The sequence below is a fragment of the Drosophila miranda genome, chromosome 4 (assembly GCF_003369915.1).
Source record: "Drosophila miranda strain MSH22 chromosome 4, D.miranda_PacBio2.1, whole genome shotgun sequence".
In the NCBI taxonomy this organism is placed as follows: domain Eukaryota; kingdom Metazoa; phylum Arthropoda; class Insecta; order Diptera; family Drosophilidae; genus Drosophila; species Drosophila miranda.
In genome coordinates, this window is record NC_046677.1 from 4,042,489 (window position 1) to 4,066,585 (window position 24,097).

The window sequence follows — 24,097 nt, forward strand, 5'->3', positions numbered from 1 at the left end:
AATGGAACTTGAATTCGTCAGTATATTTACGGTATATTTTTTAAATGATATGGTATATTTCTGAGGGTCAGAACGGAGTTTCCGTGTAGTTATCAAAAAAAAAAAAAAGTTTGTGGACCTGGCAATAAATATATCAGATATTATATAAATTAAACATATATACCTATTTATATATATAAAATTTTGCTGCATTCAGCGATAAAATTCAGATTCATTATACATTTAAAGCTATAACATGCTGAATGTAGAGGAAAATCAAATTTAAAAATAGCTTGAAGTATGCTAACAGGGCATCACTGACGCTCATCGCTCGTATGACACAAAACCCCACAAATTAGCGCCTGGCCCCACACATTATTTTGGACTCGTTCGCGTCGGTCGTGCGAGTGTTGCGCGCTTTGAAAAATTGAAACAGCAAAAACTCGCGCCGCGCCACTGAAACATAAAACATGGTTCACGCGAAAACCCACAAATTATGAATCTTTTCTCGACCACACTCCGCTGAAAACAACAAGTCGTGCACGTCTATAAAAATGTGTAAACAGCTGTACTGAACTCATTAAAATATATTGTTTATATTCTTTTGGGATGCTATTTGCCGAGAGGCTGAAAAATACACTCCGGTCCGGTCCCAGCGGCCCCTTCTGCCACCCTAAATAAGGGCCTGGAATGTAGTGTTTATGTGTATTGGTGCGGTCCAGTTTTGTGTATATCAAAGTCCTTTGCGTGTTTACCGATTGTGCAGGAAAATTAAGAAAAGCCAGTGGAAAAGTTCTGGCTGCTGGAGAAAAGTGTGCGGAAAAAAAGCAAAAAGGACAACGAATTAGTCATCAGATCAGAGGCAGCGCTCCCCTGCTCACTACGGCGCATCCTGTCCGTTTTTGTATGTGTACGTGTGTGTATGTGTAGTGGTGTCTATTTTCGTAGTTCCGCCGGTTTTGGCACAACAACAAAAACAGCAGCAGAAGCAGCGGCACCAACAACAACAACAACTTGTTTGTTCCATGCTTCAACGCTTCCCGAACCCTTTGCCGCTGGAGTAGGAGGAGGGTGAAGAGGAAATCGAGAGAATGGAGCGTAAATTTACGCGCGGCTTGAATAAGCTAACTTCGGCGGGCCAGATGAGAGAGAATGTCTCTCAGCTGGTGCGTGAGAGTGCCGTTTTGGTAAGTAATCGTTGTTTTAGCCGGCATTTTGTGTCTGTAATACAAGGTGAGGCATTTACTGCTTTTCGAGTTGCCTATTTTTGTGGTACGCAAACGCAACTGAAACGCAATGAGCCACATGCTATGACTCATCTTGTATTAAAACTCCCTGCACCTGCATCTCATTCCACCCCCAAGATAAATCGAAGCTTAGGCAGTTACGTGCTGCATTACCTTGTGATATATGTACATACCTTGATTCTATTCATGCTATATCCTCACTTACTGTATCTCTGCTCTCTGTTTTCGTTTTACAGTTTTATTTCGGTACAAAACTGCAGTTTTTTGTTGGTTTTTTTTTTTCCTCCATGTGGGTGTGTCACCACTCTCTCTCTCTCTCTCTCACTATTCATTTTTTGTTGCAGTTGTGTGTGTGAACAGAGGAATTTATAAAACCGAAATGATATAGAATTTTGTGTACCATTGATACTATATCCATGCAAATGCCATATTGTCTATATTTTCTTTATTCAACGGAATTTCCCACAAATATTTCCCCACTCCCCTGTCCTCTTGCAACACACACAATCAGAGACTCTTTCGTTGGCAAACATCCAAAATGTTTGAGTTTTAATATTATTTTCTTTTCACTTAGCACATTTCATCGTCAGATCATAAGTTTTTATAAGGAAAAATAATTCATTCACGTTCCATTGCATAAGCCGCCAAGTCATCGTTAGGTTCGTTGTGTGAGGGGGCGGGCGACGGAAGACTTATTCTCAAGTGAAACTGTTGGGGATGAAAATATGGTAATACCTGAAAAAGAGATTTAGCTCGGATAGAGATATGGACCCATATGTATAGTATGGACAGCCCATGTCCATCTCTAATGTTGTTTAGTTCTTCCTCTCGTGTGGGACTTTTCCTGTAATTCTGTCCACTCTTCGTGCTCTCTCTCTCTCTCTCTCTCTTTCTGCTGAGTAAAGTTGATTTGATTAGAGAGAGAGAGAGCTTGACACGTCAAGGCCATGAGTTGTAATACATTCCACAGCATCCACTTTTGTTTATATTCCGTGGTTAATGATAATGAGGTGTGCCTATGAACACACGGCAGTGGTAATTCCCTAAACTGGAGGATCACTGAGGGGAATTTATGTTGTTAAACGAAAACTGTATGTTTGTTTAAGGCTAATCAAGGCAGTTGTTAAGTTTGTTTAAGGCTAATCAAGGCAGTTGTTAAGTTTGTTTAAGGCTAATATAAAAACGATGTGTCTGTTTGCTTTTTGACTATTTTTAGCCTGTTTGAATTCCTCTTATCGGCGTTTGTCTGTGAACAAGGCGTGCCTCGATTTGGCTTTTTTTTGGCTGCCTCGCCCACGTGTAGCGGTCTCTTCTCCTTCCCCCACACATTATTTCCCCACTAATTGCATTATAGACCAACGAAAATCATATTAGAGCCACACCATTATCCACGCTTCCAATGTCAATTACGAGTGGGGGGTTCTCTCTATCCTCCACCACCTCTCCCATAATTCAATTAGTGCGTAAAGTGAGAGTCGAACAATCGACAATCAACTCTGTACGACAGGCAATCAAGCCATAATAAGCAGCTGTTGATAGATATAGAGATAGAAGGTTCGATTTGGAGGCCAAACCAAGTATTGGATACCCTTGTTGATCGTAACAGCAACAGGTGCAGATGTAGCTCCATCTTTGGTTGTTTCTTCGAGTATTGATGGTATTCTCCCATAGTTTATGCTGCATCCTCTTTCTCGACTAAACTATAGCCTCTGTACTCTGTAGAGTATTAGTGCAGTACCGTCTCTAATGATTGGTTGATGGTTGAGTGGGCTATTGTGGGCCGCAGTGGAGTGTGGACTGTGTCTTCATTCCAACATTGTCATGGGGTCTTGCACATCCCATCCCAAAATTATAGAAAATTGCTCTATGTCTATTTTAGGGGACATTTCTCTCTCTCCTTTTCCTCCTAACATCGCCAGCTCCAACATTAATTAAATATTTCGTTATAGCCGACAAAATTGTTGTTCACTTTAATGTAGTTCATGGGGTCATGACACAATGAAGTTAACAAACATTTACGTTTGGTTTCCCCAAAGAAATTAGTAAAGATAAAAAGTCTTGACACACTTTAAAGAAAATATTTTACATTAAATTATTTTATCCCTGTTAAATGTGTGTTCTTTTTGCTTGTGTAGATTATTGCTCGAAACATGTGCCGCCGCAGTTTGTGTTATGCGATATCGCAGGGTAAATATCATTTGTGTGGTTTGCATTAAGCACAAAATTTACGAGGGGCGAAAAGGCAGCCCTCCCCCAAGGGTCTGAAGAGGTCTGGAAATGTTTTGCATCAGCAAATTGCGACGTGATTACGCGAGGAAATGTTTGTGGGGAGCGTTTATATAAGAAATAAGATATCTTAACTCACAAACTGCATTTTCAAGGCCCCTTTAATAGCATTTCACTCACAGAAAATCTGATAATTTTAACGCGAGTTATTAGAAAGTTCTTTGCAAGATCTCTTAGCCTTGTTTCCTCCTAATCCTCTCACATGTGTAGTTCTCACTTAGTCGGACAGATTCCTTGAATATTCCCGAATGATTTATGGGACATGACTGTGCTCTTTGTATCCCCATTCAGAGAAATATTTCTCAAGGCAGCCTCTACCTTTTTGGGGCATGACCTCATCTCTCAATAATGTTGAGCGTCAAGACAACATCAATAAATGTGTATAAAGGTTCCTTGTATGGCAACCAAAACAAACCCAAATCTTGAAACAAACGAACTGTTGCGAAGATCTCTCCAAACGAAAGTCTCCCAATCCAAAGTGGGGAAACAGTTTGTGCTTTTTATTGGGTTGATTAATCCATTCGATTATAATACAAAATAACCAGTTAGTACACGTAATGCAGACCTAATTTGTTTAATTTTTGTTTATGGTTTAATTATATTTAATGTGTCACAATGTGTTTGGCGACTGCCTGGTGGGGGGGTTTCCTCTGTTTAATGAGTGTTTCATTGAATGCTCTCCCTCCCTCCCTCCCTCTGTCTCTCACGTGTGAAGTGGCGACGGGTGAATGAGTGGAGTGGAGTGGAGTGGAGTGTGTGTGGAATAGGAAGTGGAGTAGGTAAAATGGTCATGGCTCAAGTGCTTTTGCTTTCCTGCTGTTTGGTACCGTGTAACTTGTAAGAATATTAGTGGGGTGTATGCGGTTTAAATATATTGAGGGTTTCACCACAAGAAAACTTGGGGAATAATTGCAATGAGAATTTGTTTTCCATATTTTGTTCACATAATTGTTATTTCTTATAGTTGTTTTTTTATAATATAATATTTTTAATTTATTCGATTCACTTAACAGATTTGTTGACTGATTCAGATCACAGTCCATTAATAAACCTTTGCTCACAATCATTCGCTTTTGATCACATGTTAAATATCTAAATATACTTTCTGAAAATCTATAAATCTTATGTAAATGGTAAATTTGTACATAATTCTCATTCTCATTCTTAGTCCATGCACCTACATACATATATCCATTTTATTGAATTGAAAAATTCTCCTTCCAGGTCATTTTGTGGTCGAGTCTTTATTTTAATTATTTCTAATTTGCTTTTTATTTCGATTTCTGTTTTTGTTGCTGTCGCTGTCGCTTTCGTTGTTGCTATTGTTGTTACCTTGCTCTTTTTGCGCATCTCCTCTTTATTGTTTATATTCTACGTATTCCGTGCCGCTGCTTCTATTCTATATCTCGTACATATCTCGTCTGTCGGTCACAGTTTCTCCCCACCCCCTGCCGTACACCCCACCTCATCCCTCGCCGGAAATATCGTTTCCCAACTTGTATTTTATTTTTTGTGCCTGCCCGTCTGCCTTTTTTGTTGTCGTGATGTTTGGCTGTTTAATGAACGCTACTTTCGGTTCTGTTTGCTCTGCCCCCTGCCCCCTTGGAGTCGTATCTATATCTCTGCATAGCTCTCATCTTATCATACACATGTGTACACAGATCATCGAATACTAACCCTAACTCTTAATTCCATAACTTTTCTCTGTATCATTTTAGAAGAACAGCACTGGGAGCTATCAGCTTAGTCTCTCTATTGCGGTAAAAATATATATAATAATATTAGCAAATATACATAGTATATAATTGTTTAGTTAAAGCACTTACATGGGAGGGAAGCCTACGGTTTGCTTAGAGGGAGACCTCCCACTTCTCCTGGGGCGGACACCTACTGTTTGAGTACTTTTGTACATATAATCACCATTACGCTTAACGACAGAAGTTAAAGCTAGTGAATATTACGTGGATAGGGGTTTCGTTTCACGGCCCCATAGTTAAGGCACTATTTTAAATCTTTTGGTATAAATCTGGTAAAGATAAATGGATTTTGAAGAAGCTTACGAAGGGTCCCTTCTTAACAGAGAAAGAAGATGATCGGATCGAGTAATTTCAGTACTTTTGTACTTTTGAATCAAAGAATTCCGCTTGCTATCGTACTTATTGTTACTGCTCTTCCGGTTATTGGTGATGATCTGCTCCGAGACTGCTCTTGGGTCAAGCTTCCTAGAAATGAAGAAAACAAAAAATTAAGATGAAAGATCTTTCATTCAGGAGAGCTCCTGAGGCGGACATCCAGTATGGATTCCGCTTAAAACGGATGAAAGCTCCCACTAAGCCCTGTTCTATGGTGTCTGCTAAGGGAAGATGGTCTAGGGAATGTACCCGACTTACATATGTAGATGGAACTTCTGCTCAGAAGCATGGTAGGGATTTTTCTTTTAAAAGTGATTTACATAGAAACCTAATTCCTTTTCTAGATGTGTCCGCTTAACGGAGCTCTCACTGTAAATAAGTATAGTATGTATGTATATCCAGAGCAATTCCAGTTGAGTGCGTGCCTTGCACCGAACGACAATAGCAATCACAGCAGCAACAGCAACAACAACAGAACAAGCTGGTGACCTCAATGTGTCCTCCTTGGAGCCGGTAAAAGTTTTATCGATTCCTTGATCTGACCTTGGACTCGCCTTCGCCTCGTTTTGGGGGCACATCTCTCTGCCTCTCTGCTCTGGGCTGGGCTCTGGCCGCCACAAGATTAATTTTAATATGTCATGAGCATTTTAATTTGATTTTTCACAAGAGATAAACTTTCTTTTTGTATGAATACTATATTCACGACTGGCCAAACAAGGAAGAAGCCTTCTTTTAAAGCAATTAAAAGCAATGAACATCATCATGATGATGATTATGATTATGATGACGATGATGACGCTGTTTGACGATTATTTAGTGTGTTTATTGGTTTCTAACGCCTCATATAGCCCCCCACCGTGCGACAGTCCATGTAAATATTGACATTGAAAACGTGCTACAACCAGAACCAGTACCTGGAACACGATCTACTCGAACCGAACCCCTACATCAAAAATAAGCATTGAAGCATCATCTGAAAACAGGTCTTGGAGTGAGAATGAGTCGTCGGGATTTCTAGTTAGAGGAGGTACCGTAAGGAGGTGGGGTGGAAGGGTATATTTGATGGATGGGAATGGGGATAGTGTTTTGGATGTTACTTTTCCCTGGGATCCAGAGAGTAATCAAACTAACCTTTGGATCTTGGACATTTTAATAGTTAGATCCTTTTTAAAATTCTCTAACATTCGTTCTACCACTATCGTTTTCTATGTGGTTTCCACAATTTTAAAGATTTGATTTGGATTTTTCGTATAGCTTAAGATAATGCTACTATCCATCTATCTATAGAATATCATTAGGATTGGATAAATATTATATCCATAAAAAAACTCGTTCCCTAGTTTTAATGATTCAACAAGACATTTTTTAGCTTTCATTAGAGATGAAAGATCTATTAAAAGATCTTCCATTTTACCCTAGACTTATAATTTTTATTGGACTTGTAGCATTATTAAAACGGTTTATACTTCAAGAAAAATCTTTAAAACCAATTTAAAAATATTATAATAAATATTACAGCCAAAGAACAGAAAAATATGTTTCCAGCTTCGTTAAAGAGATTTCCAACTGGAAGAAACTGCAGACACCTTATCCATAAACTGATGTTTATGGGTTCGGTATCCTCTAGTCGAAATATTGGAAAACACTCCTCGTACGGTGGTTTTTCTTTTCGCCTCAGCAGGTGGAACTTCTGTGGAACTCATTTTCTTTTTCATAGTTTGACTCATGGACACACCATATGCCCCTACGCCTATCAAAAAATCACCGCCCTGCCGGCTACGCTCCAATTGAGTTGCAAATTGCCGTGGCGGACCTTCAATTGCTCAAAAAATTGTTGCTATTAAATTAAATTGTTTAAAGTTCGCTCTCGTTTGTCCCACAAACAAACAAAAAGCCCACACAAACCGCTCTGCCAAAATAAATAAATGAATATTGAATAAATACCAGAATAAATCTTTGTTCTCATTCTGATCGGGTTTATTGTTTGGGTCTATTTATTGTTCATTCTTTATGATTTACCAAGAATTTCACCTTCTTTGAGCTGTTGAAAACATTTAACCAACAAAAATATAATCATTTTTCTTACAGAGAATTTTGCTCCTCACATTGTAGATATTTTTATGAACCGATAAATTATGGCAACCGACAAAATTAGAACTAATGGGAGGGAAAACTGTGAATGAAATGAATGCCAATTGGCTTTCGAGATACGCTTGGTAATGGTAGGAGAATATCTTAAGAAAGGTGCCAAAAGTCAAGTGCTGCTGGAGAGAAACTCTCACTAGACAAAGTGAAAGGTGTAAGAAAGGTGAAGAGATTTTCAATGGTTTGTCACCGTGTCTTGTAAGCGCCGTCGTAAGCTTATCAAAAGTAGAAGCAGGGAGGAAGTTCACAAATGTTTTTGAAGGGCCTTTTGTGTAGTTCGTATGTTTTAGGTGGTTTCTCTTTCGATATGGGAAAGTTTCTCGAAAATGTTTTGTAGGGGAGATCATTAGGGAACTATTATTATTGCGATTGGAAATCATAAGAGAATCATAATCATCCTTTTAAAGGCAATTCTGAATCATTATTAAACACATAGAAGAGGATTATAAGAGAGGTATTTACATAGGTCTTTCAGGGGATTGGGATCGATTTATTGTATATTGTTTTAGGGGAGTGGATGGACTGGAAGCAATTTCTGTATAAACTTTAAGTAAATATTACTTTTAAGATAGAGTAACATTAAGTCTTGCACAACCACAGCCCAACCCTGAGTCAAAATATTACATGTTTATAAAATGCCTATGAAATCATCGAAAAATGAAACTCCAATTTCTGCCACGCCCACCCACACACGGTACGCCCACAAAGACACACCCACAGCGGGAGCGCTGGCTGGCCCCCCAAGGCTTAAAAAAAAGCTTCTTCAGTGTTTTGTACCAACGCCTCCGCCATCCTCTGTAAATATTCCACTTGATATTTGTTTTGTTTATTTGCGACAATTATTGCTGACAATTGTTTGAGCGGAGTTCAAGGGGGAAGTGATGGGCGGGGGGGGACAACTGGAGGCTGGTGGAGTTTGCTTTTGTTGCTGTTGCACTTTGCTCTATTGCATAATGAAAATAATCAAGAAACGAGCTGTCAAAGGAAAACGAATATTTAGGTACCCTAAAAGAACTATAGAATCTATTTACCATTTACTTACAAAACAATACAATCTCCGAAAGCAATTACAAATAGAGGAAGTCATGTCAATAGCAGCAATCAGAACTTTCGGGTGAGCGGAACATTCAATATTTGCAATGCCAGACACGCGTGAACGACTATCCTTCATTACCATTGTCTCTTCTGAACGAACTTCAGCTCCAAATCATAGTACCTCGTGCTGTAGGGCATCCACATAGCAAACCAATTGTTGAGGAGCACAGTGGAGGGGCTCTTTACCCATCCGCCCACACCGCTACAAGAGTCAGACATTTGCCATTCAAGTTTGTATTCATTTAAGTTGTTTACAGCAAAGTGATTTGCACCTCCGTATGTACGCCTCCTCCTCCTTTAGAGGAAAAGTACCCCCCCATTTGCATGGATAGAGACATTTGCATTGAATCGAATAGAACCGATTCTACTTATACGAGTACTGTCTGCTCTCGGGAATATTTCTTGTGCAAATGTCGTTCACTTTTGGCCAGAAAAAGTGTTAACCAGAGAGAGGGGGCGAGAGCAAGAGCAAAAGCAGGGCGTGACTCAGTTGTTAGCACTTGCCAGAGATTTTTCTATTGCTGACACACTTAACAATAAAAACAGTAGAGAAAAAACAGAAAAGTTATTAACAAAACGAGTAAACTAACTAACTAAAACTCGCCTTCCGCTTGGACAACTCACAATGTCAGGTCTCTGTGTGCTTGGAGTTCTATTCTGCTGCTGTGTGCCTGGAGTTTTCTGCAAACATAAAACCCCCCAACGGATTGGATTGCTGCAGAGTTCTAGAGTTCCACTGAAGTTTATTCCCATTTTGCATATACCCTATGCATAGATATGACGATGTCAGTAACCTTTATTCCTAGTTGTGTTGCTTGTTCCTAGTTCTGTTCTTTGTGTTGTGCAAGCCTTTTGTTTTCTTTGAATGAAAGTTGGAATTGGGATTCCCCTACTGCCCTCAAAATAGGGAATGGCACAAAGCTGATGTTCTCTCTCCTGCTCTACTCGTATTTGTATTTGGCAATGTGCTGTTGTGTCTTTTGTGTCTGTAGTAGAGTTGAAATGGTGCTTCAAAGTTCAAAGTTCCTTTTATGATAGTTGTGAAACAATGAGACAATTGGGAATCGGAGCCCAGCACCGAATCGAATCGGCGGGATTCGGTATTCGTTTCGTTCGGCGTAAAGTTTACTGTGTCTGATCCGAAAATTTCGGTTTTTCTTCGCGCTTACTCTCCATTTAATTTTCTGGTAAAGAGCACTAGCAATCGGGAGGAAAATTGCTTGTGCCCGAAGGACTCCAATCAAAATTTGATTGAAGATCGAAAGCATTAAAGAGGCATGAGTATGGCTGCGATCTTATGAATACTTTGGATTCATGCAGTTCTCTATTGGGAACTATGGGAATTACTTCTTTGGTATGATACTTAATCAAACATTTTCTACAATTTATTCTGAATTATTATACCTTAAGTATGGGAGATCACTGTTTCTTCTTGACTTCTGACTCTCCTCCGATTCTCCAGTCAGTAGACTTTTCAGAACTCCTACTAAACACTTCTATCTTCAATTGTAATAAACTTTCAATTTTCTGTATCTTTTTCTGTACAAAATTTCTGTATGAGCATGAATGATATTTCCTATCAAATGTTGCCCTGCCCAACTATTCCCTAGCTCTTTTTTGATCAGTGTAGTATGCCACAAATCCTACAAATGTTGCTTGTTCTTTGAAACTTGTTTTCTTACCACTTGCTGAATGAATAGGTCCCACTTTGCCCTCTCTAGCCACTCGAGAAATGTCAAGCCAAAGATTATGGAATTACGGGTGTGGCACTCCAGCGTTTGGCCAAAAACGAAGAGTTTATTAACCCTGCAAGAGACATTGCTTTTGTGTGTGTGTAGATCTCCACAATTGAGCAATTAATAAGAAGATACTTGAATTTTATTATGGCCATTCGGTGTGTAATTAACACATATTTCACACTCCCCAACCATCATCGCATCGGGAAAGACTGAGCCGAGACCTGAGACCCGGCTACAGTGGCGGCTATAAATGTAATTAGTTTGCCAGATTCTTGTTTCTGTTCTGTTGTCTGTCGTTTGTGGTCTTTGAATGTAATTGAAAGTGCTAAGTACTCTTTTTAGAAAGTTGCACCAGCCACACATGGCAGAAGAATCAACCTCCCATTTCCTGCCCTCCTCCCCGTGGTGGCACCCAATTTTCCTTTGGAAAAAAACTGCACTGAAAATGTCAACTTTCCAGTGGCAGGCATCGTCAAGTGGCATCAACAAATGAAGCAGATATCTGCTTCGGTGCTATCTTCAGATGTCTGTAATTAAAGAAACGACACACAATATTCTTGCAACAGCCAGCAGCAGACAGCCACCGCCTTGCCTCAATTGTTGTGTTGTCTGCTGATTGGAATGGTACCCTGTCTTTTACAGGAGAGCGACAGGGTATGCTGCGTTTCTTAAGGTGTTTGTAAGGCAGCGAAGGAGGCAGAGATTATTGAATTTCTGTCTTTTTCTGTGGGTATCCCTCCGTTGTATGTCTTTTTTCCTGTAACTTTCCACAGATATATATGTGGAAGATCCCGGGGCACCCAAAAACGATAGGGAAACCAAACTATCGTATAATTTTCGTAAACGGTCGACCAAAGACTCGATAAGTTAACACAAATGGACTTAAAACTGAGTAAAAACTAAACAATTTTCCTCTCCCAGTGTGGCTTAGAAGTGAGTAACCTTCAAGTATATTCATGTACTCGAAATGAAATCGTAGAAGTGGAATCCATCTGATGACTTAATCATATTGTTGGGAACCTACGAAGTATATACCTTCAACGACCTTCCAGGGTATCTTCTTTTCTTGATTGATTTTTTCCACATTTTTCTGCACAAAATGTGTGTGTAGTCGTACGCTTTTCTTTTCTATGCCTTCTGGCTTTTCTTTTACTTTCTTTTCAGAGTGCGCTTCGATGTTTAATTACGGGTATTCGCTCTCTGAAGACACACATCGCCAAGAACTGAGGCAGAGGAGAGGTGGCCTATGTACATATGTCTACTCTACTCGCACTCGCACTCTACTCCCATATTATTAGTTTTCGTCTCCGTTGTCTTTTTCCGCCTTTTTGTTGTATTGTGGGTTTTTTCTTTCGTTTTCCTGCGTGGGAACTTTTTCTTGCCTTAAGTTTTCCGCTGGTTTTTCTGCACTTGCTTTTGCCACTGCTCTACGGATTTTCCGCTTTTGATTTCCCTTTTTAAGGGCAAATTACTCGTATTTTTCTGTGTGCAACTTGTCCCCAAGGTTGCTTCTGGTTATTCTTGTATTTCTTTGTATTTAGCTTCTGGTTAAATTGGCTAATAGCCCCCCTCCCCGCGAGAGGGCTTCGTTGGGAAACCAGTTACAATACCTTTTTGACCTTGAGTCGCTTAAAGATACACGTTTTAAACGGTTTCCCTCACCACCAGCTCCATTATGCATACAAGTACTTTTCTATGCTAATTGTGATCTCAAAGAGGCGTTGGATATTTCTAAAATTTTCTATGGAGGCTTTTTTCATATTTAAGCATAAGTTTGAATCAGTAAAGAACATATACATAGTCGGAGGCATGTGAGGCATGTCATGTCCAACCAAAATGAATCAGAGAGGATTGCGATCTGAATAGGATTAGGAGGTCCAATAGGAGCAGCGCAGCTCAAACGAGGTGTCTGCGATAGCAGAAAATATATTTATTTGTCTCGAGAATCTCCTGCTATGCCGGGGTCTTCCTCCTGGTCCTGGCGTCCCCTTCGACTTCATGCCGATCGACTTCCTCTACAGCCTGCGTTTCTTTAAAAGGCGTCCGGATATGACTGACATTCTTATTCGCCAGAACTCTAAGTGATGCTGGAAAACACCATATCCTTCGTGGGATGCTTCTTTCCGGGGCAATTCCAAAGAGAGTCTTTGGCAGAGTGCCACATGCATTAGGTGAAGGTGGTGTATCCTCAGAAGTATGTCCTCTACAGGAAGTGCCTGTAATACTTGCACGAGAAGGAGCTCCAGTCTTAGTAGAAGCTCCCTGAGAGGAAGAGGGGCCGTCATCTTATGTTGACGATGATTGATGGTAACTAAAACAAAGAGTTAAAGAGTTTAACTTTAGTATTCAATTGCCAGTCAGCGGACTTAAAGGTATTTCTCTGGAAACTGTAGTGGCTACATGTGTTCTACTCCACCTATAATCTTTGGTCTCTCTTTCTTTAAAAATCTCTACAAATCAAAGCCAAAGATTATGCAAGAAAAGAAAGTGCTTGCGGAACTTTTACTCCGCCCAGAAACCGAATGGAATCATCGTATATTGTCTATCGTATAACGTATGAGAGATGCTTATGCAATGCTCTGATCAGCGAGCGATTAGTGCATTATGAATACAGTATAAGTGATGCTATAGTTGTCGCATTATTGTGCCCCCATACATGCGTGTGATTTGAATGGTATTTATGTATTCGCGACATTCATTTCTCCCCCCCTTCTTTGTGGAAGCTAACAAAAAGCCATCTAATAAATGGCTTTACTCTTGAATTGAACGGCGGAGCAGGCTAATGATAAGTTTCCTCATTTGTCGTGTCATTAGTTCAACAAAAGCTAGGTATAACCATGTTGTATGAGGCATGGCGTGTTGCATGTTTGTATGCAAATTAAAATCTTAACAAATCGAAACGTTCAAACTGGGTGAAAAGTTTTTTGAACAGAATAAAGAAGAAAGTTTTTAAACAAATTACATATAAAATTTATTATACATAAAAAATGCGCGAAATGCGAGAAATTTAATGATTTCTGTCAGTGTTTTTGAACACTTTTTGAAGAGTGGAATGTTTTATGGAACGTCCGAGGAAAACTGCTGACTTGTCATCGCCTTAATGGGTGGGAAAACCAACCTTCCATAGAGGTGTTTCCATCGCCATCTCCACTTACATATCATTTTATTTTTATAATAAATGTGGGTTCATTGAACCCGCCTCGACGACAGTAGCAGCCCGCCAATGATGACCAAAACATATGTCTTACTGGGCAGAAACCAGTTCCCTGTGACTGGCCAAACCTCTTCAGCTGATAAAGCAATGCTAAATATATATAAATAATGTTTAAACGATGATGCAAAGGCACTTTTATCAGTGCATTCCGTGGCGATCCAGCCGCATTTGAAAATATGATTCGCGCCGATCCGAATGCTTCTATAAATGGGTTCCCGCAAAGATGATTCTTTCGATCGGGAATGCATTTGTAAGTTTTCCGCATCGGGGTCTGCTTGGGCATAATTTTGTGGAATTTACGAGTGCCACATTCCTCATGCCACAACGGATGCCAGCTGTCCGGCATATCGCAAAAACTGCAAAAATAAACTAAACCATAATGTTGTGTAATTTCTGTTTATCTAAAGAAACAAATACATATGTTTTATAGGAATGTTATCCACTTATGGAAACGGGGGCAGCTGTAATATCTGGATAATTTCAAGGAAACTTTGGGGCGAATATGATATGGGGGAACCTTGAGTTGCGGAAATGCAATAAGAAAATATGGAAATATTTGTAATAAAAAAATCACCCTTCGATTACAAAGAAATATATACATATATAACAATGGATGAGTAATGGAAAAGGCAAGGGAAAGGCGATATGGAGGTGGAGATTTAATGCAGCAAACTCATTTGAGTCATTGGTGTTCATTAAAAAGGAAAACCGTCTAAGGTTGTTGTTTGTGCTGCATCCCAGCCCATAAGCCCTCATGCACCGCCTTTAAATATTTAAGTCTATCGGATGTCTGGAGGTTGCATGTCAATAAAAGGATATTTTTAAAAGTTGTTAGGGAGCTCCTTTTTGAAGATCATCAGCTGTGGTCAGAGCGCATTAATTATATCTTTAGAAAGAGATATTAACCGCCTATCAAACACCCCATTCGTAGGTAAATTTAAATACGTTTTTTAACACTCTCGAAATCCTCTACCGGCTATCATGATTATAGACAGACCTTTATTAGGGAACTATTTGACCCGGCATTTGGAAACATGAATTGAATGTGTATGGAATTCAGTAAAATATTTGAATCTGAGTTTGTGTCGATTGCGTTCAATGGTTCTGGTGGTATTTTAATGTCTGGTAGTTGAACTTCTTGCAGAACATACCATCTAAAAGGTGATATCATGAAAAAGGTGACATTCTTTGTTTCTATCACCAATCAGCACTTTCGGATGAGCGGAATATTCAATACATATGTATATGGCTCGTACTCGAATGCGAGACGAAGGAACGAAGCGGATGTAAAGGCTCGATGTACTTGTTGGCTGTGTCACGAAAATATTAGATATTCTATATTGTATTATGTTTCAACCGTTAGTAGAGGGTATATATAACAATTAGACGTTCCGCCTCGTGTTTTATGTGCTTTAAGTTCCCCATTTCATGATTCTTCAAATCTTTTTTTATACCCGATACTCAAAATGAGTATTGGGGTATATTAGATTTGTGGTAAAAGTGGATGTGTGTAACGTCCAGATGGAATCGTTTCCGACCCCATAAAGTATATATATTCTTGATCAGCATCAATAGCCGAGTCGATTGAGCCCTGTCTGTCTGTCCGTCCGTCCGTCTGTCCGTCCCCTTCAGCGCCTAGTGCTCAAAGACTATAAGAGCTAGAGCAACGATGTTTTCTATCCAGACTTCTGTGATATGTCACTGCTACAAAAATATTTCAAAACTTCGCCCCGCCCACTTCCGCCCCCACAAAGGACGAAAATCTGTGGCATCCACAATATTGCACATTCGAGAAAACTAAGAACGCAGAATCATAGATAATGACCATATCTATCAGATTGCTGAATCTGGATCAGATCAGATCATTTTTATAGCCAATAGGAGTGGCTACGCAGCGCCCGACGTCACGCTCAGACTGATTTTCTGTCTCTCTCGCACGCACTCTTTGTCGTGTCGTTTAATATTAGCGGCGTCTGCCGGAGGACAGCCATACTGACTTAGTATCGGGTATAACCGTAGAGTTGCGGTGTCCGCAGCAACTCACAACGTTCCCCCTCGTTTTTATATCGAAACTTCCTTTAGTGCATTCCAAAAATTTTTAAAACCATTTTAGATCTAAAAAACCTACAAATTGCCCTTAAAAATGATTTTACATTCCACATATTCCACTTATAAATTCAAATAAGAAGCTTTCAGTACGAAAAATGGAGAGCTATTTTCGTGTGGGTCAAAAGTTCAGCAGACAGAAAAGCCAACAGCAACGGCAACAAAAGCAATAAAAAATCATATACGTATGCAATAAGTTAAAGCTAAATTTAGTCACAATTTTCCACATTTTCATTCCGTGAAAATGCCAATCAGGAAGAAAGAAAGGGTTGAATGGGAGGCAGGGAGAGTATGGAGGGGTTGATGGGGGCTAAATTCATAGACCACTTGAATGGTTTCCACTTCAAAGCGAAACTCAAATGAGCCGAGTAACCCCCCACACCCACACCCACACCATTTGCGGCAGCTCCCAAGAGATGTTAATGCAGACATCTCTGCCGCATTGTTGCAATTTCAGCTGATAAGCGGGTGGCAGGGGCGCATGAGATTCCAGAGGCAGAGAGGGGCAGGGCGACTCAAGTGACATTCAAGACATTCGCCAGGGCAATTCCTCTGCTTCAATCAATGAAAGTCAAGCTCTTAGGGGAAGCGGGAGGAATGGTAGTGGCAATGGTGGAGAGTGGCGGCCCAGTGGCTGCCACATGCCACTTGAGGCAGGCAACAAATGTTCCAAGTGAAATATGCATATAAAACGTCACGTTTTTGCCTGCTGCCTGCCTGCCTGCCATGGTGGCGCCTCAAACCTCAAAAACCGCTGACTACAAAATTGAATCTGGCTGATAGTTGATGTCCGATGTTAATATCTATTAGATACATGTACACTTCATTACGAGAGGGTACTATAACTTTAGCTAGAAGTTAGCAAGGCCGAAATGGAAAGAAATCTCTTCGTTAAGTGAATCGGAATCACTTGGATCAAAGAACTATAACATATACATAGGTGTAAAAGGAATTGTAAAACAAGCTTTTGTTATAAGAACTTTTATTATCCAGTATAATATCTCTAAAAATATAAAAACAGTTAATGCTATTTATTTGCTATTCATTTTCTTTGTTAGACTTCCATCTATGTATATGTTCCATGGTCGTGTTCCAATGGATCCTAAAGAGTATCTTAATCGTCGACTCTTGCTTGTCGATGCTTTCACCTTGATGATAGTTTGATCAGGCTTGATGATAGTTCCCTCTGATGATGACGCTGATGAGATGCCTCTCTTTACGGTCTTCACGCCGTGTTGGTCGACTCTGATTTGGTGGTTGATGAAGCCGTTTTTACTGGAGATTTGCGTGTCGACTAATGGACTTGTACTACCATCAGGGAGATGCAGTTTATTGCTTTTAAAGTCTTGGAAAATCCTCCTTCTGCAATTTATATGTGCTGCTTAGGTTGCCAAATGTTTGCTTAACTTTCTCGCACATCGCCCGTCGCCCATCGCCGATTGCTTGTCGCTTTAGCTTTTCGACTTGTCCAAAAATTGATTTGCTGAAAGCCTACACCTTCATTTTCTTAATGCCCATGCACTTGTTGTCGGCCCGGCCTGGGCCTGTGGCGGTGACTTTTTCTGCCGCCGGTTTTTAATTACGCAAGCGGCGACCGTCTGCCAATTTGCATGCAGTGCGTGCCAAGAGCCAAGAGAGGCAAGAGTCGAGAGACCTCAGACCTGGGCTTACAACGAAGATTGCCTTTCCCCCACACAAAGTGGCGCACATGTCCCATGGCCCGTACGTCCGTACGTCCGTCGGGCTAAGTGGCAGAAGTGCATTGACATCCCAGAGTGGAGAGTGGCAGTGGGAGTGGGAGAGGGTCTTGCGGCCTGTGGGCGTGGTTGGGTTTGGTTTTTTTTTAGACCTGGGTTAAGGTTGAGATACAGATACAGGGGGATATACCTACGAGTGCTGTTAGTTGGATAATGGATTAATGGATCTTTTTGGAAGATGCTCCTTCTGTCAGTTAAATCTGCCCTTATCCAAGAGCGTTTTCTACAGAAATTTTGGATATTTACGAGTAGATGAAACGGCATCATTAAACTTTAATATCGGTATGGAAAAGCGACATAAAAAACAGCAATATTATTTTATTAACTTTCTCTAAAAATACCGACCTTACCCTATATCCCATCCCAACCTACGACAATCCTGTCCTTAATGTCCTCCATGTCCTCGATGGCCTCATATGTTTGGTATCTGCGCAGTTAACCGTCCATCAAATGTTCCGTCGGAACCCATTCCCATGGCCTACATTGTGACCTGTCGCTTCCTGAGACCCAACCCCCAGAGACCCCACCACACACACACACCTTGAATTTCAAAGAAAACAATAAAATGACAATACGCCAAAAGACAGAAGGCAAAAAGAGGGGCTAAAGGAGGTGAGAATGTCAAACGGAAGTGACACTTTAACCCTTTCAGAGAGACAGTGGCAGGGAGAGAGAGAAAGAGAAATGGGGACCGTTTCCATTAGCAGCACAGTCGTTGAATGACAGCGAATGACGTTGTCTTCGGTGAACAAATGTTACCATAAGCGAAAGGAGATATTCGCTTCGTATAACACCATGCAGAGGTTCCACATTCCATCCATTCCAAAGACAGCTGATTTGATGTGTGAAAATGTTTAAGTTTTAAAAGAATTTAAATTGAATATATAAAAATATTGCATTATGGAATACAATCTGTGGATGTAATAGGATTTCTAGGGCGAAATTTAACCTTAAAGACTTTATAGAGTACAATCTGTAGATGTAATATGATTTGTGGAAAGTTCGTCTAGGGTTTTGTCTTCTTGTAATTTGAAAATCAGCTAACAATAACGTGATATAAAACCACTAAAGAGTGGGACCTAATAGTTCTCCTAGTGGATTAATTGGGTCACTCAAAAATACCTTCCTCATTTGCAAAATTATTTTTGCTATCATGTGCATTTCGATGGGAAAATCTAACCCGCAAAAAGCCCACAAAAGATACAGAAAACAGCCAGCAAAATGTTTAAACGAAATGAATTTGTTTATACAAAATATCAGACATGGAAGATATCATTACAGCGAGAGACCAGACATGTAGAGAGACATTTGGAGGAGGCGGCGCGGGAGGGTGCTTCCGTTCTGTAATGCGGTCAAGGTCTACAATATTTTGTGGAGAAAATCTTAGAGTGGATACACATCACAAAGTGGGGATAAATTTATGGCGTGCGTTGTACCGATAAATCTCTCAGAAAGAGAAACATTTTGGGCATTAATTTTGCTCCCATTTGCCCCCGGGTATTTATAGACGAACGCGTCGATGGGGCACGGCACGCATAAATTAGCAAAAGAAAAAATTGTGGAGAATATCATCTAATTTGTTGTATTTGTTCCTGTTTTTTGTTTTACAGAGCAAACCTCTTGTGGTGGAGCCCATAGATTTTGAGGCGTTCGTGGCCAAAAATAAAACAGTAATCCAAAATGATCCGCAAAGGGAGTTGCTCATCTATCCAGCAGATGATGTTTCAGTAAGTACCTATAGAACATATATTTAAAAGGGGATACTAAATAAGATTCATCGTCTCTTGTAGGAGATCATCATGCCACGGAAGCAGCGCACGACAGCCAAATCAGTGGCGGATCGCTTTGAGCCACCCAACGAGGCGATTGTGTGTCCATTGCATGGCGCTTTAATGGGGAATGGGAATGGTCACAGTCAGGTGAGCCGCCAGGGCAGCACTCAATCGAATGGCAGTCTCCACAATGGGAATGGGAATGGACACAGCAGCTGCAGCAGTTTGAGCAGCGCCAATGGGCACGGCGCCCAGCTGTCACGCAAGAGTTCACAGTGCTCGTCGAATGGCTCCACAAGTCAGAAAGTGTCACAGGAGTCATCCTATGAGTCGGCCCTGTCCTCCATTACACTGCGTTCGCATCTCGCCCAGCCCGAAGAGGCGGATGAGCTCGAGTTGGCGGATGAGGCGTCACATGGAGACGAGCTGGGCACTCAGCAGGGATCACGTGCCGAGTGCACGAGGTTCACACGGCAGGCGCTTTACACCTACAGAGCCAAGAACCATTTGATCCATTATAAATATAATGCCTATGGTGGAAACTGTCATGATTTGCCCAGGTAAGTGGTAGTACGATTCGGGTATCCTTATTGTAGCACTCTCTTTCCCTCGTTTCGTTTAGCATCTCTCCGGCGGAGGAGCTTCTCGAAGAGGTGTACGAAATCGATGCCGATCAGGATCGCATTGATGAACAAATGACACGCTCTCAGGCGGATACGATCACCAAGCAGGGATATCTGCTGAAAGGACCCGATTCGGCTGCCGATCGCATGTTTGCCAATATAGGAAACAAATCGTTTAAGCGTCGCTATTGCTATCTGCGGCAGGAGATCGATGGCACCTATATGCTGGAGCTGCACAAGGATGAGAAGCAGGGCGACGCCAAGGCCACCATTGTCATGGATTTTTGCACAGAAGTTGTCCAAGTAGGAGCCGGCATATTCTTTTATTTCCTTTCCTCTTAATTGTTAATGTTCATCCATTTGTAGAATCCAAAACGTGGACGCTTTTGCTTTGAACTACGCATGACAACGGGCCATAAGTCGTTCACCTTGGCCGCCGAGAACGAGCAGGACTTTAAGGATTGGCTGGGGAAACTCTCCTCAGTGCTGGCTCAGAATCGTGCCCAGGAGGAGAAGCGCAATGCCTCGCTCGAGCGCCAGCCAGGTCCCCAGCTGCTGCAGCCAGCGGAACAGCAGCCCACGTTTGGGACCCTAAAGGGTCTCGATCAATCGCTGCATCCGCAGTTGATGAAGTACGGCAGGGAGACAGATCACTCGATTGCCCTGGCCAGGAAGGAGCAGCGTCGACGCCTGTTTGCCTGCTATCAGACAGCCTCGAAGGCCACATCCAGTGATAGTGTGGAGCAGTATCGCGAGCATTTCGGCACACGAATGCTCCTCACGTGCCACAGTCTGCGCTTCCGGCTGCAGTGTGTGGCGGCAGATGCTGGGCCCGGGCAGGATGCAGAACAGCAGGTGGAGCCGTATATCACCAGCCTGGCGCTGTACGATGCCAAGGCGGGGCGCAAGTTGAGCGAGAGCTTCTACTTCAATGTGAATGACTCGTGGAATGCCCAACTGCTGCCGAATACACCTGTTCCAGCCTCAGTGGCGGGCTGTGGCGTGCCCCGTCGTGCCGCAGAGGGGGATGACAGGAGTGCCTCGCAGGCCCCACACTCCCTCTTCGATAGTGTGTCGGCGGAGCTGCTGCGCTGTCCCCGACAGCAGTTCCAGCAGCTGCGGCAGTGCCTGCTCTCGGTGCGTGCCCCCCATGCGGACATCTATCTGGTGGTGCGAGTGGAGAAGGTGCTGCAATGTGGCATTGCACAGGCCGCAGAGCCCTACCTGAAGGCGGGCAAGGATCCGAAGCTCGGCCAAAAGGTGTGTAAGGCGGCCAAGAGCTGCGCCCAGCACATCGGACACTACCGCCAGCCGTTTGCCTGGGCGGCCAAGCCTCTGTTCAAGCTCTACAGCCACGAACTGGACGTGGAGCCGCACAAGGACTTCGACTTTAGTCCCATCTATCGCCAGGAGCTGCCCAAGCTCAAGGACGAGGAGTTGCTCAAGCTCCTGTTGGACTATCGCAAGCCGGAGAAGCTCAGCAAGCTGACCATCATCCCGGGGCACCTCAAGATGCAGCTGCAGATCCTGGAGAAGACAGTGCCCTGCGGTCTCAGCAAATCCCTGGCTCCCCTCTCGACCTTCAGTCCGGCTTCCAAGCAGCCGCCGACCCTCGAGCTGGCAGAATTCCAAAACCAAAGCGAAAGGGAGGCCCATCCGTACACGAGCTTCTGCAATCATCTGTATGTGTATCCGTTGAGTCTGCAGTTCGATAGCCAGAAACTGTTCTCGCGGGCCAGGAACATCACGGTCGTGGTGGAGCTCAGAGATGGCGATGGGGAGTACAGTAAGCCCTTGAAGGTGAGGCAAAAGAGTTAATTATGGGCTGGACTACATTTACTATTTATTATCCCCTTTTCCTTTTCCAGTGCATCTATGGTCGACCTGGACATGATCTGCTAGTCTCACAAATAGCCTGTCCCGTACTGCATCATAATGTCACCCCCACATGGTACGAGGAGATCAAATTGCGTCTTCCTCTGGGTCTCTTTCCCGAGCACCATTTGCTCTTCTCCTTCTACCATGTGTCCTGTAATCTGAGCAAGAAGCGATCCGATGCCCAGGCGGCCTTTGAGACGCCCATTGGGTATGCCTGGCTGCCGTTGCTGCAAAAGAATCGCATCTGTCTGGAGGAGCAGTCGCTGCCAGTGGCCGCCACATTGCCAGTGGGATATCTGTCCATACAGCCACTGGGCTGGGGCAAGGGGGTAAGTGAATCCGATCCGCTTAAGCTGCTTAAGCTCTCATCACACTCATGTTTTTGTTTTTTGTCTTTTTGTCTCTTACAAAACAACAACCTCATACCCCATCCAAACATCCATTCATCCTGGCTTCAAAACTAACCTCCGCTCTCTCTTTCTCTATGTTCTCTCTCTTTCCACTGTTGCTGCATCCGCATGCTTGCAACTTCTCGCAATCCAAACCTCTCTGGCTCTCCTATAAACCCTTCAAATTTCTTAGCAGAACTGCGGCCCCGACATCCAATGGATCGACAATCAGCGTCCCTTGTACACGGTGACCCTGCGACTGGACTCCACAGTGCTGACGGCGGATCAGCATCTGCACAACTTCTTTGCGCACTGCGAGCGTCTGCTGGAGGGTGGCAAGACGGGGGCCCTGCCAGCGGAAACGGAGACCTGCAAGATTCTCAAGGCAGCGCACGCCATCGACATGTGTTCGCTGATCAGCTACCTGCCGACGCTCCTGAACGAACTGTTTACGCTGCTGGTGCACACGCAGTCCGAGGAGATTGGCCTGAATGTGATACGTCTGCTGACCAACATCATCCATCTGATAAGCTTCGACGCGAAGCGTCCCGATCTGCTGGCCTCGTATGTGAAGTACGTTTTCCACGCCCCGTACTACAGCCAGCAGACGGCCCGCCTGAGGACAGTGCATGGGGAGCTGTGCAGACATTTGCCGTATCTGCTGAATCCCAAGAATACGGACTTCCTGATCGTCAACAAATTCATGCGCTATTCGGCCATCTTTTTCGATTTGATTGTGAAGAGCATGGCCCAGCACCTGCTGGCGACCGGGAGGATTCGAATGCTGCGCAACGAACGCTTTCCCAAGGAGTATGCAGATCGGGTGGAGCAGCTGATCAAGGTGCTGATCATCTACATCACGACGCGCTACGATGATTTGGGGGAGGAGACACAGCTCCTCAACCGTTCGTTGGCTCGCTTTGTGCGGCAGTGTCTCAGCTACATGGATCGGGGATTTGTCTATCGTTTGATACGCTGCTACATGCAGGAGTTTACCCCCGGCAATCCACGGGTGCTGCACGAATACAAGTTCAACTTCCTGCAGGAGATTTGCCAGCACGAACACTATGTGCCGCTCAATCTGCCCTTTGTGCTGAATCCAAAGAATCGTCCGCCAGAGATGATGCAACACTTCACGCTCTCCGAGGAGTTCTGTCGTCAGCATTTTCTCTCGGGTCTGCTGCTGCAGGAGCTGAAGAGCAGCCTCAACGAGGTGGGCCATGTGCGGCGGCATGCCCTGGCCATCTTCAAGGACCTGCTGGCCAAGCACGAGCTGGACGGACGCTACCAGCAGCGCGGACAGCTCTCGCGCATCGCTCTGCTGTACGTGCCGTGGCTGGGCATAGTCATGGACAATCTGCATCGCATAGATGACTTGTCCGAGGCGGCGGGAGCTACCACTCCGAACGGGCACGTCTATGTGGATTCCGCCTCGTACACAAAACGCCTGAGCTGCTCGAGCAGCTACGTTTTCAGCAAGGATTCCTCGACATTTGGCTCGTTGACGTCCACGCCGCGCTCGAAGAATCGAATGACATTGCACAATGATCAGCTCAGTCCGTGCCGGACTTCGGTCCACATGAGGGAGAACAATTTTCTGGCAGCCATTGCGGGACAGCCCATAAGCAATGGGATATCCAATCTATCTCTCAATTCGAACACCGATTCGGGGGTAAGTAGAAGCCATAGGATTGATCTTATCCGTCAATAAATCTGTGTCTTTTCCTTTTGTATA

General features: G+C 43.0%; 1 protein-coding gene across 9 annotated transcripts in view; it reads left to right on the plus strand.

Annotated features, from left to right (window-relative positions):
- The first annotated feature begins 233 nt into the window (after positions 1–233).
- The window catches only part of LOC108162884 (dedicator of cytokinesis protein 11), a 30,205-nt gene continuing 6,341 nt past the window's right edge, over positions 234–24,097 (plus strand). For 4 of the 9 annotated variants that reach the window (XR_004472770.1, XR_004472769.1, XM_033392796.1 and 1 more), the window contains exons 1-8: positions 235–1,166; positions 5,231–5,272; positions 19,311–19,427; positions 19,491–20,032; positions 20,095–20,398; positions 20,462–21,895; positions 21,964–22,302; positions 22,556–24,034. Coding sequence is in view for 7 of the 9 variants with exons in the window: in XM_033392796.1 (XP_033248687.1) it covers positions 1,071–1,166; positions 5,231–5,272; positions 19,311–19,427; positions 19,491–20,032; positions 20,095–20,398; positions 20,462–21,895; positions 21,964–22,302; positions 22,556–24,034 (4,353 nt within the window). In the remaining 2 variants the exon portion in view is untranslated. Of the gene's footprint in view, positions 1,167–5,230; positions 5,273–19,310; positions 19,428–19,490; positions 20,033–20,094; positions 20,399–20,461; positions 21,896–21,963; positions 22,303–22,555; positions 24,035–24,097 lie in introns of all 9 variants that reach the window. The other 5 variants (XM_033392797.1, XM_033392800.1, XM_017297836.2 and 2 more) reach the window with 5 other exon arrangements.